The 18,969-nt window shown below is 39.6% G+C and overlaps 1 protein-coding gene across 1 annotated transcript in view; it reads left to right on the top strand.

Moving 5' to 3' along the window:
- Positions 1-18,969, top strand: part of DTNB (dystrobrevin beta) — a 2,387,431-nt gene that overhangs the window by 776,367 nt on the left and 1,592,095 nt on the right. The window contains exon 7 of the mRNA XM_044062883.1: positions 7,879-8,033. Within this exon, the coding sequence (XP_043918818.1) occupies positions 7,879-8,033 (155 nt within the window). The remainder of the gene's footprint in view (positions 1-7,878; positions 8,034-18,969) is intronic.

Here is an 18,969-nt window from a genome sequence, read left to right as displayed (position 1 = left end):
AAGGATGCCTGGTTGGCAACTCTCGACTTAAAAGAGGCTTACCTGCATATCCCAATCAGGGAATCTTGCAGAAGATTCCTACGCTTCAAAGTAGGCTGTATGCATTATCAGTTCTCTGCACTGCCCTTTGGCTTGTCTCCTGCGCCCAGGGTATTCACAAAGTGCCTGGCTCCAGTAATTGAATTTTGCAGGCCAAGAAATATTCAGATATATCCATACCTGGACAATTGTCTAATTCAGGCAGGAAACCAGGCCATTCTTCTAAAACATCTGGCGTTTATAAAAAGATTTCTAACCTGTCTAGGGTACACCATAACCGAAAAGAAATCTCAACTGGTACCCTCTCAAAAATTACATTCCTGGGTGCAAGCTTGAATACAACTGCCCAGATGGCTTTCCTTACACCAGAAAAGCAAATTCATTTGGTGACTTTAAACAGACGGCCACAAAAACCCTGCTATCTGCAAGGCAAATACTGCAAGCCTTGGGGTTCATGGCCTCATGCATTCTTCTAATTCCATATGCAAGACTGCATATGAGGAAACTTCAGTGGTACTTAAAATGTTTATGGAGTCAACATTGTCACAGCCTGGAAACAATGATTCCTATCATACCTTGCCTGCGCCTAGAGTTCCTATGGTGGGCAGAGGCCTGCCACCAAAACAAGGGACTGCCATTCACATCAACCCCTGCCGCCCAAACCCTAACTATAGACTCATCAGACTATGCATGGGGGGGCTCATCTGGCAGGGAAGTGCATTCAGGGCAAATGGAGCCCAAATCAAATGCACCTTCATATCAATCAAAAAGAAATGCTAGCTGTACAGAATGCACTGACAGCCTTCAAGGACTGCCTTCATCCAGGACAATTACTGATAAAGACGGACAGCACCACAGTTATGTGGTACATAAACAAGCAGGGGGGTACACATTCCTACCCCCTCTGCAGACTAGCCATGGCATTGTGGAATATGGCCTTGAGCTACCAAGTACAACTACAAGCTCAATTCCTGCCAGGAAAGCAGAATGTTCTGGCAGACGAACTAAGCAGAAATCTCATGGACCCTCACGAATGGAAACTGGAACCATGGATTTTCAACATGTTGACATGCAAATGGGGGAACCCAGACATAGATCTTTTTGCTTCACCCCAGAACTACCAGTTGGAGAAATTTTGCACAAGAACTCATCACAAAAAAGCCTGGAAAGGGGATGCTGTGTCCTTCAGCTGGAAAAAACTATCATTCTGTGCCTTCCCCCCTCTGCCTCTGCTCTCCAAATTTCTACTAAAAGTCAAACAGGACAAACCAAAAATTATTTTGATTGCTCCAGACTGGCCTCGCCAACACTGGTACCCACTCCTGCGCAGTGTGTCACACATTTCTCCGTGGCACCTGCCGCAGGCACCTTCCTTACTGTTTCAGCAGGAGAACCAAATTCTGCACCCTCAGGTCCAAACATTGAATCTTGCAGCTTGGCTAATCACTTAAATTCCCTAGCATCCCTCAGCAAACCTGTGATGGATGTAATTTTGGAGGCGAGAAGACCTAGTACTAGAAAATCTTATCCTGACAAATGGAAAAGATTCTGTGCCTGGAATCAATCTCAGGGGATGAGCACAGCAGTGCCCAATTTACCTCAGATTTTGCAATACTTAACTGAGATGCTTCATAAGGGCCTGTCTTTTTCTTCCATAAAAATCCATGCTTCAGCCATTTCAGCGCATTACAACACAGACCCCCCTTCTCTCATCCTCTTATAAAGCAGCATCTCAGAGGGGCCAAAAACTTAAGATCACCCAGGAGAGCTCCTACCCCTGCCTGGGACCTTAACTTTGTATTGGAGAAACTCACTCTATCTCCTTTCGAGCCGGCTGCTACTGCAGACTTAAAATTTCTTTCCTGGAAAACAGCCTTCATTTTAGCAATCACTTCAGCTAGAAGGATATCTGAATTACAGGCCCTTATGGCAGTGGAGCCTTTCATCATCTGTCATGCGGACAGGGTGTCACTCAGGACCAATCCATCAATCATGCCCGAGGTGGTATACAGTGCAGCTCTTAATCAGTCCATTCATTTGCCAACTTTCTTTCCCAATCCACAGAACAAGGGAGAGCGGATTCTGCATTCATTGGATGTGCACAGACAACTTAGATTCAACTTGGACAGGACTAAATCTCGAAGAAGAGCTGAACAACTGCTGGTAGCATTTGCTGTAAGGACAGAGGGGAAGGCTATTTCAAAGCAAACAATTTCTAAATGGATAAGCCATTGTATTCATTTCTGTTATAAGCACCATGGAAAACCTGTTCCCCAGGGGATCAGATTTCATTCCACCAGGGCTGCATCTACTTCAGCAGCCTTTCTCAGAGGTGTTCCTACCAGGGATATTCTAGAAGCTGCTACCTGGAGTTCAGTTCATACTTTCACCAAGCATTATCACTTGCCAATTTTGTCTAAATCCAGAGCTGGCTTTGCCACTGCTGTTTTGCAAGGCCTTATAGCTGGTCCTAATGCTGTATAAATCCATCCTCCCAACCTTAGCTTTGGGAATCTACCCAAATGTAATGACTGCAACAGTGAAACACAGTGAACAAAGTACAGTTGTGTACACTTACCGTAAATGTAGATGTTCAAGTGTATTCACTGTTGCAGTCCTGGTTACCCTCCCTTCAGCCCCCTGTTTTTCTTTTACTAAACCTCTTCTTTCTTTTATTATGCTTAAAAGCCTTTTTGGTGTATTTGCATTTGTTTGGAGGTATATTTTTGTGTTTCTTATTTTATATATATATATATATATATATATATATATATATATATATATATATATATATATATTGCCCCCCATTGGGGGGGCACCTGACATCTGGGGCAAGAAAAACTGATGTAATGGCGTCGGATGCAGGTTTTATACCCCTGATGACCTGACGTCATGGAAGAGGGGACAGCAACCAACGCAGGACCCAAGACTTTGTTAATCAGGCCGACTGAGGGCAACCTGCCAGCAGATTACCCCAAATGTAATGACTGCAACAGTGAATACACTCGAACATCTACATTTATGGTAAATGTAGACAACTGTACTTTTCTAGCATTCTCCCTGAATTTTCCAAAGTCCAATCTAAACCCCTCAATGATGGGAATCTTCCTTTTCACACTGCTGCATTGTCACTAGTAGAGGAGCTTTCTTTTATAAAGACAAAGCAAGCTTTCTTACCCAGTTCTTCTTAGAAATGACCAGGAAAGACAGTACCACAGTAAGGCAATTTCAAAGAATAATCGACTACATGACATCCATTATCCTTAGAGTCTCACTGCGAAGACTGCAAATGATGACATTTCGTGGAACTTCGGGAATCTTTGGCAGCAAGGCACCCATTTATTTCTGGTAGCCATTCCTTTGCTGCCATGTATTTAAAATGAGATCATGCAGTGGAGCCACCAGGTCCAGGTTTATAGGACTCCCTTTTGGAGAGGCTCCTGAGACCCAGTCATTGAACACAGATGCTTTTGGAGGTGGCATAGAGGGGGTAATGTTTTGGCTAGTCTGAGTTCAAGAGTTGGGACTAGAACCATATCAGAAGGCACATCAACATCAAAGGAATGATTACTGTCTTCCTTTCCTTTCAGACCTTTCTGGCTGATATGGTGAATAGATATCATTCATCTCATAAACAAAATGACTGTGATATGGTACATCAAGAAAGTGGAAACCATTCATCTCTCCTTTGCAGACTGGCCATCCAAGAGCTGGAGATGGCCCTGCAGTCCAACTGGATTTTAAGGGCTTTATGTATTATATTGTAGCAGAGTGTTCTGGTGTATCAGCTGAACTGGACTATGGCAGGCCTTGACAAATGGATGCTGGACAGACACACCTTTATCAGGCTTACCCACTGTTGGGCTGTACTAGAAATGCTAAGTTTTGTTTTTCTGAGCAACAAGCAGCTGAAGGGCTTGAGAGCTCCTTGCAAAGAGCTTTGCAGTAAACAGCTTCTGCTTCAACTGATTGTGTCTGTTTCTATGTGCATATCCCTCAGTCTCCCTTCTCACCAAGGTGAAAGCAAGGGAGGAAAAGCCAAAAATGGTACTAGTAGTCCTCTTTTGGCCAGGGCTGATTCTTCCTTCTGATGCAGATGATGGTGGAAATAATAGCAGTTCTGCCACAGTATGTGCATCTGTCGACCCAGCTCAAAGGGTCCTTGGTATAGCCAAGATCTGCACAAACTCATATTGGCAGCTTGAATGATCTGCCCTTTTCTAAACTCCAAAGCCATATTTGTGGTATGAGCCATTTTTGGTGTGTCATAGTGACAGAGGCAGTCTACATATAATCCCTTCTTTCATGCCCAACATTGTTATGGAATTGGCTTTAAATGATTTGGCTCAGTTCCTAGTATTGTTCCTAAATCCCAAGAGCAATACAAAGAGAATCTTGCACTCCCTGGATGTTCACAAGCAGCCGTGATACTACCTGCATAGAACCAAGGAGCTCTGGGTTAACTAAAGAGCATTTTCTTTCCTTGCTTCTGGTAGGGAAGGTAACCCAGTCAACAAATAAAACATTTCCATATACCAGACTTATTGTATTACTTTCTCCTATCTGCTCATTGAAAAATCATACAAGGACAGGTCAGGTCTAACCCTGCCATGGTTACAGCTACTCCATGTGTGGAGACTCATTTGGGATCAGCTGCATTGTCTTCTGCCCACAATTTCGTTGGACATTATAGACTTGACATCCTGTTCAGGGATGGAGATTTGCCACTATTATTCTTCAAAGCATCCTGCAACCTGCTTCAGATAACTAGCCAAGCACCCACCAAAGTGGGTATGCTTTGGGAGTATTCCCAATGTTATTTACTGCAGTAGAGATCCATACAGATGTACTACGGTTCATCTCATGTAAGGAACCATCACCACACTGTGGGGTATTGCAATTGCATCTGAGGCATTTAAGGTTGCATTAGCCTTCTTCTGCCTAAGGCTGCATGATTCCCCCTTACAAGACAATGCTCCCAGGCTGCATCTGCACATGTTATTAGTGGGTCAATGCAAAACATTGGTCAACAAAAGAACCTTTACATGTGTACACACAATTTAATTTATATTAGTGAATCTGTAAATTGCACCTACGGTATTACTATCACTTAAGGCAGTTTCTTTGTGATTTGCTGCTAATGGTACAATATGAGACTCCCTGCTTGCTCTTTCTGTGTTTAAATTTGGAGTATTAATGGGTCACATTCTGAATGAAGCGGAATGACAGTTCAGCAGCATCCTACCCTGTTAATGTAAAGAAAGTACTTATTACTTACTCTTCTAAGCAGAAGAAACTTCCAAACAATATTTGAGAGCTCTGCAGTTTAGCAAAGCTATCTTCAGCTCTGATTTTTCCCCCTGAATTTTGTAGAAGTTTAAAAAAGGTGACACATGGTGATGAACAGAAGGTGAGATGGTGATGAACAGTTTCCTTTTCAGTATTTGTACTCCTTGGGAGAGAGACAAAGCCTATTGGGTGCAAATCTCTTTGTCTGGTCACACTTCTTACTCCAGGTTGACAGGCACTGAATCCACTGTTAGCCCCATAATGAGTGTAAAGTGCCATCTGTACAAGGGTAACAGGGAGGTTTTCACTAAGCATTTGAGGTTTCTCCATGATTACTAGGATGTTGAATGATCCCATCATATCCTTTTGCATATCCAAGAAAGACTATTTTAGAATGTTCAGTGTAGTGTGAAAAGTGACCTTGCCATAATTAACTGTAATCTTTTTTTTAGCCTAGTTGAGATGTCCCTAATTTTGGTATGAAGCAGACATAGTGTCATACACTTCATACTAAGTCTAATAAGACTCGTCTCTCTTTTACCGTTATTGGATTAAACAGTTACTGGAATGGTTTTGGGATGCCAGGTTGCAGAGTCTGACTTGTGAACTTTTGAGTCTGGCTTAGCTCAGTGTTAACTACAGGTACTTCTTTGCTGTGGACTATTTTCTCTTGTGGTCATTGGGTGGTTGGCGTGGTACATTACTTATACAAGACTGTTTTTTGAGAGCGTGTCTTCTTGAGATGCAGGTGAGGTTTTTGTGTGCTGTATTTAGAACAACTTCTGTATAAGTATGTGGTTGAAAAATGGGGCTGCTGCTAAGCGTTTAGCCTCAGTATTTTGGATGTATTTGTACCTGTTGTAAAACATTTAGTTTGGAGGCATATCTTGGCACATCCTGTGATGCTAGGAAAGTCTAAGAAGACGTGATCACATTAAGAAGTGCGTCACACAGCACTATTCCTTTCTGAGTACAACACCCCACCCCAAGGTTTGCTTAAAGAGAATATCTCAAATTTTAAGTGAAATGTAGTGTCTGCACATCTTCTGTACAGTTAAGTAACTTCAGCCCACCACTAATAGTCAACTTTGAAAGACATACTTTCTTTTGACATCTGATAATTCTAGTAAAACTCCATTTTACATGGTGACAACACAGGGTGTGCTGTGTTACATGTGTGAGACTGTGTTTTACAGCTATTAGTTGCATTGTTTAGTTTTGTAATTAAATGTTTTGTTAGATGATTGATGTTCATGAATAAATACAGAATTAAACATAAAACTAATAAAAAGGGATATAAAATGCAACTCTATAACTGTAACAGACTGCATCCCCATGCTTTCTGTGTTATCAGGTTAACTGTCATAAGATGTAGATCTTAGCCAAAGAAGCAAACAAGGAAACAAGGCAATTACATCATATCAAAACTGATATAATAGTCAACTGCACTTAATTTTTTTGTGTATAAATTATTAAAACAGTTTTCCAGAAAGACAGAAACCACATATTCATGGTTCCATGGAACCTGGAAAAGTTTTTATAAAGGTGTTATTTGCAATGTTTTATAAACAGAACTTTCAAGATAATTAGACAATTTTGTATCACATGCATAATGATTGAAACCTATAAGTTCTATTTCCTAGGTTTCACATCTTTATTTTTAAAGATACAATGCAAAATGGATAGATTAACAGAAAATGATTGGTTGATTGATTGCAACACCAGAGGTGATTTTAAATTCATTTTATGAATTCACTGTTGGAGGAAACCTGCAAGGTATCAAAACAGTACTCTTAAGATTCAGTAGGTTTAGCTGTTTTTCCAGTGGGCAAATCCATCACATCACAGTCATCATCAATGTATTCTTTCTATAAAATAATCTGGTTGATTCCATGTGTGTGTGTATATGTATGTGTGTATGTGTGTATGTGTGTGTGTGTGTGTGTGTGTGTGTGTGTGTGTGTGTTTTATTTATTTTATTTTTATTTTACATTTGTTGACCGGGCTAGTCTAATTGGATATATGTCCATTTTCAGTAGAGGCCCGTGGAGAAACATAAAACAGATAAAACAGATAAACACACAGAGTATTAAGAATTCAGTTACAGAACATTAAACTTCAGATACAGAATGGTTGCTAGACAAAAACAGGTGTTTAAGGTAATTTAGCAAACATTGATGGAACAGAAGAATAGAACAAAAATAAGATAAGATAATCCTTTGTTTTTTTTTTTTTTGTGTGAACACTGTGGGAAGAAAGTCTTCAGAAGGATATGGGAGATTCCCATCTCAAAGTTATAAGTAAGGAACAGAAGAACAGGGTAGTTAAAAACATGATTGGGAGAGTAAGTGGAGGGGGAGAAACTCATCAAGTTTTCATTTGTTTTATTACATTCATGTACTCTGATTGTGGTAATTAAGCAACTTTTTGCCCCCAGCAGAAAATACATCAAGCAGTTTTAGTAGCATTCAGAATAGTGTATTTTCAGTCAGTTTCAAGCAACATTTAATTTTCTGCATTAATTTACAATGATGCATACTTTTGTTGCAGATGTGTTTTCCCAGATATCAGATTCCAATGGGTTGTTAATATTTGTGAAGTTTGACCTGTTCTTGAAAGAGGTGTTGAAACTTCCAACCGCAGTATTTGAAGGCCCATCATTTGGTTACTCAGAACACTCGGTACGCACGTGCTTCCCACAGCAGGTAAGTCACTAGCAAATTCCATGTGTAAAATATATTTTACTGTGCAAATGCTGATGAAAAGGAATAATTTATTTATTTTGTACTACAAAACTAAGCAAAGGACGTCCAGTGAAACAAGGAGGTATCTTATGAACCAAAAAGATGGTACAGCCTGCATGTTCCCAATAAAAATGTGTCAATAAAGGAATGGAAGTGAGTATATTCTGCGTTCAAAGAGGTCTATTAGTCTGAACCATATTCATTTCCTTACTTTGTCAGTCTACCACTGCAGCAGGACCAAGACTCAGCACTACAAGTCCCACTACTCTAGAAATTTAAATGCAGGTCTGAGTTTAAAAAAAAAAAAAAAACAGTGAATTGCAGAACTCTGACATTTACAGTGTTTTTTTTTTTTGAGGGGGGACAAGCCTCCTGTACCCTGCCACTTGTGTACCGTAACTCCTAGATTACTCCTTGATGAAAGGAGCAAACCCCAGAAATTCTGCAGTCTGAATCTTTAAATGCAAAATACTTAGATCACAAATTGGTGTATTCATCACAAGCATGCCACATTTAAGTTTGATAACCATATATTCTTGTATTTGTAACAGCACATGTACTTATGATGAATTTTTTTGTCTTTTAGAAAATTTATGTATCGGCAGTGCCACGAATCCATGGTGTGATTTATATATTAGTAGTGCCACGCATCCAAGATGTGATTTATATATTGGAAGTGCCATGTATCCACAGTGTGATTTATATATTGGTGGTACCATGCATCTACGGTGTGATTTATATATTGGCAGTGCCATGCATCCATGGTGTGATTTATACATTGGTAATGCCATGCATCCACACTGTAACTTATATATTGGTAGCGCTATGCATTCATGGTGTGATTTATATATTGGTAGCATCATGCATCCCTGATTTATATATTGGTAGTGCTGTGAATCCACAATGCGATTTATATATTGCTAGCGCCGTGCATCCATGATGTGATTTATATGTTAGTAGGCCTTGCATCCATGGTGTGATTTATATAGTGGTAGTGTCATGCATCCACACTGTGATTTATATATTGGAAGTGCCATGTATCCATAATGTGGTTTATATATTGGTAGTGCAGTGCATCCACGATGCGATTTATGTATTGCTAGTGCTGTGCATCCATGATGTGATTTATATTTTGGTAGGCCATGCATCTGTGGTGTGATTTATATATTGGTAGTGCCATGCATCCACACTGTGATTTATATGTTGGTAGCGCCATGCATCCATACTGTGATTTGTATATTGGTAGTGCCATGCATCCAAGGTGTGATTTATATATTGGTAGTGCCGTGTTTCCACACTGTGATTTATATATTGGCAGTGCCGCGGATCCACACTATGATTTATATATTGCTATTGCTGTGCATCCATGATGTGATTTAAATATTTTTAGTGATGTGCATCCGTGGTGTGCTTTATATATTGGTAGTGCCATGCATCCATGGTGTGCTTTATATATTGGTAGTACCATGCATCCATGATGTGATTTATATACTGGTAGTGCCGGGCATCCACTGTGTGATTTATATATTGGTAGTGCCATGCATCGAAGATGTGATTTATTATTTTGGAAGTGCCACATAGCCACAGTGCGATTTATATATTGGTTCTGCCATGCATCCATGGTGTGATTTATATATTGGTACTGCCATGCATCCACACTGTGATTTATATATTGGTAGTGCCATGCATCCACAATGCGATTTATATATTGGTAGTGCCATGCATCCTCGATGTGATTTATACATTGGTAGTGCCGTACATCCGCTAGGTGATTTATATGTTGGTAGTGTCATGCATCCATGGTGCGATTTATATACTGGTAGTGCCATGCATCCATGGTGTGATTTATATATTGTTAGTAGCATGCACCCACACTGCGATTTATATATTGGTAGTGCCATGCAAACACGATGTGATTTATACATTGGTGGTGCCGTGCATCCATGATGTGATTTATATATTGGTAGTGTCATGCATCCATGGTGCGATTTATATACTGGTAGCGCCATGCATCCATGGTGTGATTTATATATTGTTAGTACCATGCATCCACACTGTGATGTATATATTGGTAGTGCCATGCATCCACACTGCGATTTATATATTGGTAGTGCCATGCAAACACGATGTGATTTATACATTGGTAGTGCCGTGCATCCACTATGTGATTTATATATTGCTAGTGTCATGCATCAATGATGTGATTTACAGTGGATATAAAAATTGTACACACCCCCTGTTAAAATGCCAGGTTTTTGTGATATAAAAAAATAAGACCACAATAAATAATTTCAAAACTTTTCCCACCTTTAATCTATAACCTGTACAATTCAATTGAAAAACAAACAAATCTGTTAGGGGAATAAATATAAAAAAATAAAAAAAATGTACAATAAGCTAGTTGCATAAGTGTGCACACCTTTAAACTAATACTTTTTGAAGCACCTTTTGATTTAATTACAGCATTCAATCTTCTTGGGTACACACCTGCCATCAGTAAAAGAGACTCTGATTAACCCCAAATAAAGTTTAGCTGTCATAGTAGGATTTTCCTGAAATTTACTCAGTTGCCTGCTACAGCAATAGACATGGTTTGCAGAGAGCTTACAAAGCATCAAAGGGATCTCATTGTTGAAATGCATCAGTCAGGAGAGGGTACAAAAAAATTTCAACAGCATTGGATTTACCATGGAACACAGTGAAGACAGTCATCAGAAAGTGGAGAAAATATGGGACAACAGTGACATTGCAAAGAACTGGACATCCCTCCAAAATTGATGAAAAGATGAGACAAAAACTGGTCATGGAGGCCGCCAAGAGATCTACAGCAACACTGAGGGAGCTGCTGGAATTTCTGGCAAGTACTAGTTGTGTACTACATAGGTTCATAGATTAGTACTAAGCTAACTGCCCTTGCAAGCCATTTTAAGCCTAGCCAATTATCCCTTGTGAAACTCGAACCCTGCACCTTGTGTTTGTAAGGCAAACACCTTAACCATTAGGCCACCCTCACAACCCAACATATGACAACAATCTCCGTGTTCTCCATATGTCTGGTCTATGGAGTAGGGTTGCAAGACGGAAGCCTTTTCTTACACAGAAAAACATCCAGGCCTGGCTAAAATTTGCAAGACAATACATCGTCTCCCAAAAGCATGTGGGAAAATGTGTTATGGTCTAATGAGACCAAGGTTGAACTTTTTGGCCACAATTCCAAAAGGTACGTTTGGTGCAAAACCAACACTTTGCATCACCAAAAGAACACCATCCCCATGGTGAAGCATGGTGGCGGCAGTATCATGCTTTGGGATTGCTTTTATTCAGCTGGAACTGGGGCTTTAGTCAAAGTGGAGAGAATTATGAACAGTTCCAAATACCAGTCACTTTTGGCCCAAAACCTTCAGGTGTCTGCAAGAAAGCTGAAGATGAAGAGGAATTTCATATTTCAGCATGACAATGACCACAAGCATACATCCAAATCAACAAAAGAATGGCTTCACCAGAAGAAAATTAAAGTTTTGGAATGGCCCTACCAGATCTCAGACCTAAATCCAATAGAAAATCTGTGGGATTACCTGAAGAGGGCTGTGCATAAGAGATGCCCTCACAATCGGACAGATGTGGAGCGCTTTTGCAAGGAAGAGTGGGCAAAATTGTAAGCCTGTTTCCTACCTTTCCTGTAACTAGTGTTCCAGATACAGATTTGCTGTATCCAGGACTGTATGTAAGCTTCTGAGACCCCAAGCCTTTCTGTGTTGGAGTGAAGCCTTCTAGCTTATTAGTGGGAGTGGTAAGCACTAGGTAACCCGTCTACCACATAAGGAGTGGTTCTGGCCCAGAAGTTGTAGTTACTGGCCGTTTGGTCAATCTCTTCCATCTCTCTCAACTTTCTGATTTGAAAGCCTGCATTTACACTTGTTTCTGTCCTGTAACTCATCTAGTGCAGATACAGATTCTTAGTTTTAGCACTTAAATTTGCTTATTCATGCTCAGCACTTGTTCAGAACTTGTAAGCACTAAATAAACTACTAATTACTATAGTACTCAGTCTTCCTCATTACCTAGAGGAAAACAGTTTTTGTACTTACTTTTCTCACTTGCTTATAGAAAAACAGCTCTTGTACTCACTTTCCTCACTTATCTAGAGGAAAATAGTTTTTTATTCAGGCATGTCCAAAGGTCAGCTCCCAGTGTTCTCTCCTGTCTATCTGATGAATCTGGGCATCTTGAGGCAATGTAGAAATTGCCTCATGTACACAGACAACCCTCTCCTCCTTCCACCCAACACTACAACCTGTGAGAGATGCACTTATCTAGCAAAACTGGAGGTAAAGCTCTCTCCAACCAAGACTGAACTTGACAGTCATGAGGAGAAGGTAAACATTTGCACCACACCACACTCATCGCATAGTCACACTAAAAATAGACCACCAAAATCCATGCATAGTAACAAAAAAACATTTGTGGAAGCACTCAATAATAATCTGTCTAAGCAACAGAGCCCTCCAAAGCAGAAACGCAAGAAGCCTCCATCCCCCAACACAACCCAAATGACACATAGCCCACAGACTCGGTGTGCCACTCAACCACAGCCAATAAGGCAAAACAACATACCCAACACACTAGTCATAGGTGACTCTGTAGTCAGGCACACTGATGTCCCAGTCACCAGGCTAAACAAGGCGAAGGTTACTGTCAGCTGCCTTTCGGGTGCCAGGATCCACCACATAACCCACGCACTCAGGTCACTCCACAACAAGTACAAATATGACTGTGTCATTGTCCATGTTGGTGTGAATGACCTGAGATGTACCTCCCTGGACTACATGAAAAGAGACATGGAAGAACTCTCTGATCTTGTAGCCCAGGCAGGTATGACCCTAGCCCTGAGTAGCATTCTGCCATCGCCCCGAATGATACCGCAGTACAAGGACAAAATGATTGACTTTAACAATTGGCTAAGCTTCTGGTGTCATTCTAAGGGGATCCAGTATCTGTCTACTTGGGATGACATGGTCGACAGACCACGATGCTTTGCCACAGATGGCCTGCACCTGTCGCCCCTGGGATTCCAGATACAGGCTAAGGCTGTTGCTGCCCCTATAGTGCCTTTTTTAGGCAAGATTCAAATAACAAATTCACCACCATAACAGGAACAGGAACAGGCAAGCAAAAACTGAGGTTAATGTTACTCAGTGCTAGAAGTCTAAATCTCAAAATGCACTCACTCGAGGCACTCCTTAAAATGGGGACCATTGATATCTGTGCAGTAACTGAGATCTGGTTCAAGGCTCCAGAGAGCACCCCTGCACTACCAGGCTATAACTCACACCACACTTTTTGGCCATGTAACCTGGAGCGAAACACCAAAGGTGGAGGTGTGTCCATATTCATTAAGGATATCCACACCTCCAGGCTAGTTGCTCAGCATAATGCATCCGAGGTTATCCAAGTGCAACTAACTCTGGGCAAAACTGCAGTCCAAATTGTAGCTTGCTACAGATCCCCCACCATGCCCCAGGATTCCCACTCCTCTTTTCTTGATGTACTGGAAAATGTTAGGGTTCAACCAAGCACCCTAATAATGGGTGACTTCAACTACCCCACCATTAACTGGGAAAACTACTCATAGACCAACTCCTTAGCTCAACGCTTTCTGGAATTCATAAACTCTAATGCCCTGGATCAACTTATCCACACCCCCACCAGGGGCAACAATATCCTAGACCTAGTCATTACCTACATGAGTGACCGGTGTTCCACACCTGAAGTCAACTCCTCATTGGTCCGATCCAGCCATAAGCTAATCACCCTTGATATCCACATCCCCCCCACCCCCCATTAAGGAAACCACTGTAAAAAATTTATCCAAAGCCAACTTCATGCTTCTTAAGACAGAAGTGGTGAACTTCATGACACCTATGCAGATGGACAATACAGTTACAACTGCTGAATCCTACACAAATGCACTCTATAAGTACTTACACAAGTGCATGGATCGTGCTATCCCAAACAGAACCAAGACGCTATCTTCCAAAAAAAGGAAGCCAATCTGGTGGTTCCCTGCCATAAACAAACTGTACAACAGAAGGAAGAAACTGTTGCAAAAGAGAGTAAAATCCCATGAGTGGAGGAGCTCCCTGGTCAGCCTCAGTAAGAAGCTGAGATCCCTTATAAGATCCTCCAAAGCTAGCTACGAAAACAAAATTGCCACTAATTCTAAGGACAACCACAAAGCATTCTATAGCTATGTCAAGAACCTCGATGGCAACACCCAGATCTGCTCTGAGTTACAGCACAAAGGCACGAAAATTACAGAACCAACTGATATTGCCAACATCCTGGCAGATAGGTTCAGTGCTAACTTTACCCCCCCCCCCCTAAAGGGCCAATATCTATACAGGAAGAATGCAGAGTCCCTGTAATCCCAACTGCACAGGTAAAAGCTGCACTCTCTAAAGCCAAAAACACAGCATCCATGGGACTGGACAACATCCCAGGCTGTGTTTTACACGAACTTCAGAACAAACTGGCTCCCTACTTAAGCACCATGTTCAATAATAGCCTCGCATCAGGCTTTGTGCCCACTGAATGGCGCACAGCAACAGTTATCCCACTCCACAAAGGGGGAGCCACCACTGATCCCAGGAATTATCAACCTATTATCCTGACGAGCCTGGTTTGCAAGGCCGTGGAATGTATCTTCATGGAACTCATAAACAAAGACATTGGTAACCTCCAAACTCTGGATCCCACCCAGTTCGGGTTTGTGAAAGGCAGATCATGCCTCCTGAACCTGATCGACTTCTTTGAGGCAGTCACCAAAGCCGTAGATGAGGGTAAGGTGGTTCACACAGCCTATCTTGACTTCACCAAGGTTTTCAACACCATCCCCCATTCTGGAATTATAGCTAAACTCACTAAACTAGGTATAAATCCCTACGTCACAAGATGGGTTGCCATCTAGCTCACTGACAGAACCCACACTGTAAAAGTTGCAGACTCCAAATCTGACCTCAAAGCAGTGACAAGTGGAGTACCACAGGGTTCCATCCTGGGACCTCTCCTGTTTGGTATCTACTTCTCTGAAGTACAGGCTAACATAGAAGAACTCTGGTTAACGAAGTTCACAGATGACTGCAAACTAGGAGCCATAGTCAAGTCCCCAGATGATGTAGATATCCTACAAAAGGGCCTCGCTGAGACAGATGCCTGGTGTCAAAGCCATGACCTCAAGCTCAATACCAAAAAGTGCAGTGTCATCCCCTTTGGTAAAAACTCTGTACTCATAAACTACCACATAGGCAGCAATCTACTTAACACCGAATGTGTAATAAGAGACCTTGGGACCCAGGTGGACAGTAGTCTATCCTTTGATAGTCACATCGCCACAGTAGTCAGGAAGTCCTTCTATTTGGGGCGTGGCCAAGGATGAACACAGGATAGCAGCAGATTTCTTCAGCTCCACCAATTTCATTACACTGACAGGAATTAATTACTTAAAAAATTAATTTTTGAAGTAATTTTCTTTCTAAATACGTTTGTTTTATATAGTTCTTGAACTATATCTAAAAAAGAAAGGAAATCTTAACAATATTCCTGTCAGAAATCACTGTGGAAATTTTCCTGTCAGTTTATCAGTCTGAAATGAGTTCCAGTAAGACAAATTCTCAAGACTCCAGCATCAAGGAAGAACTTCAGTCTCTGATAATTATAATCCAGCAACTTACTGATAAAATGGTTACTAAAATAGACTCCTTCATAGAAAAACTACAAAACAAATAGACCTGTTACATACAGACCTGCAACAACAGAAGAACCAGATGACAGGCATAGAAGAAGCTGTGAATGACATGGAAAATAGAATCCAAGAAGAGGAAATCAACATTGAGTTTCTGCTGAAACAAAATACACATTTACAAACAAAGCTGGATGACCTGGAAAATAGATCTAGGCTAATAACATTAGGATTTTTGGACTGCCAGAAAATATTGAAGGTAACAATATTACTTCTTTTTATCAACTTGGCTCCCTAAAACTTTAGACTTACCAGAAGCATTCTCTTTTGGTATCGAAAGAGCACATAGATCTATAGCTAATACTAACTCTAACAAAAATATCCTAGATCAGTTATAGTTAGATTTCTATCATCTTTTGATAAAGAGATGGTTCAAATCTGCTTGGGCTAAAGCTCCTGTTAAGATTAATGAGACAACTGTGCGTTTTGACAATGACTATTCTTCCATGGTAATAGCTAAAAGAAAAGTTTTTCTGCCACTAATAAGGAGCTTAAAAGCACAGTTTAAAACATACCTTCTGTTTCCTGCCAAGCTTAAAATCTTCCTTCCTGATGGTCCTAAGGTTTTCGATGATTTAGACTCTGCTTTACTGTTTGTCAAAGAAAAAGGATTTTGGATAAAATAGAAGAAATGGAATGGGCTAGTTCTTCATTAAAGAGATTGGCAACTGAAGCTTCGTGGAAGACTTCAGAGAAGAAGAAGAGACTAAAAACAAATGATTTGTTATATGTTTTTCTCTCTCATCATTTTAGTTCATTATTAATCTTTTGAATATAGTTCCTGCATTTCCAGAAAGCCACAAATATTTTGGAAAAGATTTAATCAAAGTTATTCTCTATGTGCAAAGAAATGTTTTGTTTCATAACCAGTCAAAATACCTGAAGATTTAATGGCAAGCTGTGATTCAATTTGTTTCTCTTTCTGAAAAGAAGTAAGGTTAGTAATTTGATACATTTTTGATCTTTACCTTTTTTTCCTTCTCCTTTTATTATTTTCTTTGTTTAAACAATGACATTCTATTTAGATTATGTAGTGGGTAAAGGGTGGGGAGGGCAGGAGAGAACAGTAATGAAAATATCATTAATAGAATAATAACATATTTATTCCTTGTAAAAGTTTTTATAAGTTCTTCAAATGCTATTTCTAATTATACTTTCTTGATTATACTGCTTATGCCTGTTTGTAAATAATCTGTTATGCTTTAACTAATAATAATCAGAACTAAATAAGAGTAAATAATATGTTTTATTTTTAACTCTATTAATATAAACAGTAAGTAACATTCCATTGTATATACTTCTTACAGCTTTCTCTTACATTTTTATTTCTGCCTCACTCCATTTTATTTTCTACTCTCTTTTCTTTTCTTTATTAATATATAGAAATGCTTTTGATTGTGTGGGCACAGTGAATAATAGGATTTGTATGAAAATTGAGTTGGGAGAAGAATGTTGAGTTTTATTGCTTGTTGGTAATTTTGGGCTTAATTTCACTTACATAGAGGCTGTAATGATCTGTGGAATACATTGTGAAGGTTTTGTCATGTTTAGATGCATTTACACTGCTAAATGAATGTTTGTCACTAGTTTTAATATGTTTCCGCCAAAATGTTAAGAGAGACAATCTGAGATGTGGGCTGTCTCATGCACAGTGTTCATGAGTTACTTCAGAAGCTTCAGCTCACAGAATTCTCACAGAGAAACTGAAAGCAGTTAGTATAACCTTTGACATAGTTATCACACTGACATACCACAGATTCAGGAAAATACTCTATTCATAAAATATGTCAGTTATAATGTTTTGTTTCATAACCAGTCAAAATATCTGAAGATTTAATGGCAAGCTGTGATTCAATTTGTTTCTCTTTCTGAAAAGAAGTAAGAGGCTGTAATGGTCTGTGGAATACATTGTGAAGGTTTTGTCATGTTTACATGCATTTACACTACTAAATGAATGTTTGTCACTAGTTTTTAATAAGTTTCCCGCCAAAATGTTAAGAGAGACAATCTGAGATGTGGGCTGTCTCATGCACAGTGTCCATGAACTACTTCAAAATCTTCAACTCACAGAATTCTCACAGAGAAACTGAAAGCATTTAGTATAACCTTTGACATAGTTATCACACTGACACACCACAGATTCAGGAAAAATACTCTATTCATAAAATATGCCAGTTATAATGAGTCTAAATGATGTAGTTTCTTGTAGTAAGTAAATGTCTTATTTTAGAAGGCATAGAAAATGAAACATTTATTTAAATGTTTTTGAAAATCTACTTAACAGCAGCATAATAATCTGTGTTAAAAATTTGTGTTCCAAACATATACTTTACTATAACTCATTTAATTCATCTGATTGACAAGCATAAATAATCTTATAACTCTATTCTGGAAGAAATGTCATGTGATATATTTTAAGCAGTAGGTTAGCATGATTGTAAAATCTGGTTACTAAATTGTGTTTGCTGTGCATTATTTTGTATAAAGCAGACATATTTATTCTAGGGACAGCAAGTAGGATAGTGCTCAACAAAGACACAACTCAGTGAGATCAGATATATATATATATATATATATGTGTGTGTGTGTGTGTGTGTGTGTGTGTGTATGTATGTGTATGTGTGTGTGTGAGTGATGGCTTTTTTTTTTATATAATAATGCAAGTGTTTCTGAGAATCTGCATAACTATCCAATATGATTTATAATAATTTCTATGAATACAATATTTTACTCTATTGACAAAATGAATGTTTGCCACAAGTTTTAATAAGTTTCCCGCCAAAATGTTAAGGAAGACAATCTGGGATGGGGGCTGTCTCATGCACAGTGTCCATGAACTACTTCAAAAGCTTCAACTCACAGAATTCTCACAGAGAAACTGAAAGCAGTTAGTATAACCTCTGACCTAGTTATCATACTGACACACCACAGATTCAGGAAAAATACTCTATTCATAAAATGTCAGTTATAATGAGTTTAAATGATGTAGTTTCTTGTAGTAAGTAAATGTCTTATTTTAGAAGGCATAGAAAATGAAACATTTATTTAAATGTTTTGAAAATCTACTTAACAGCAGCATAATAATCTGTGTTAAAACTT

This window comes from Protopterus annectens, chromosome 2.part1 (assembly GCF_019279795.1).
Source record: "Protopterus annectens isolate FY-2018-M chromosome 2.part1, PAN1.0, whole genome shotgun sequence".
In the NCBI taxonomy this organism is placed as follows: Eukaryota; Metazoa; Chordata; order Ceratodontiformes; family Protopteridae; genus Protopterus; species Protopterus annectens.
The sequence above is the reverse complement of the archived record's forward strand: the minus strand, read 5'-3'. Positions and strand labels throughout refer to the sequence as shown.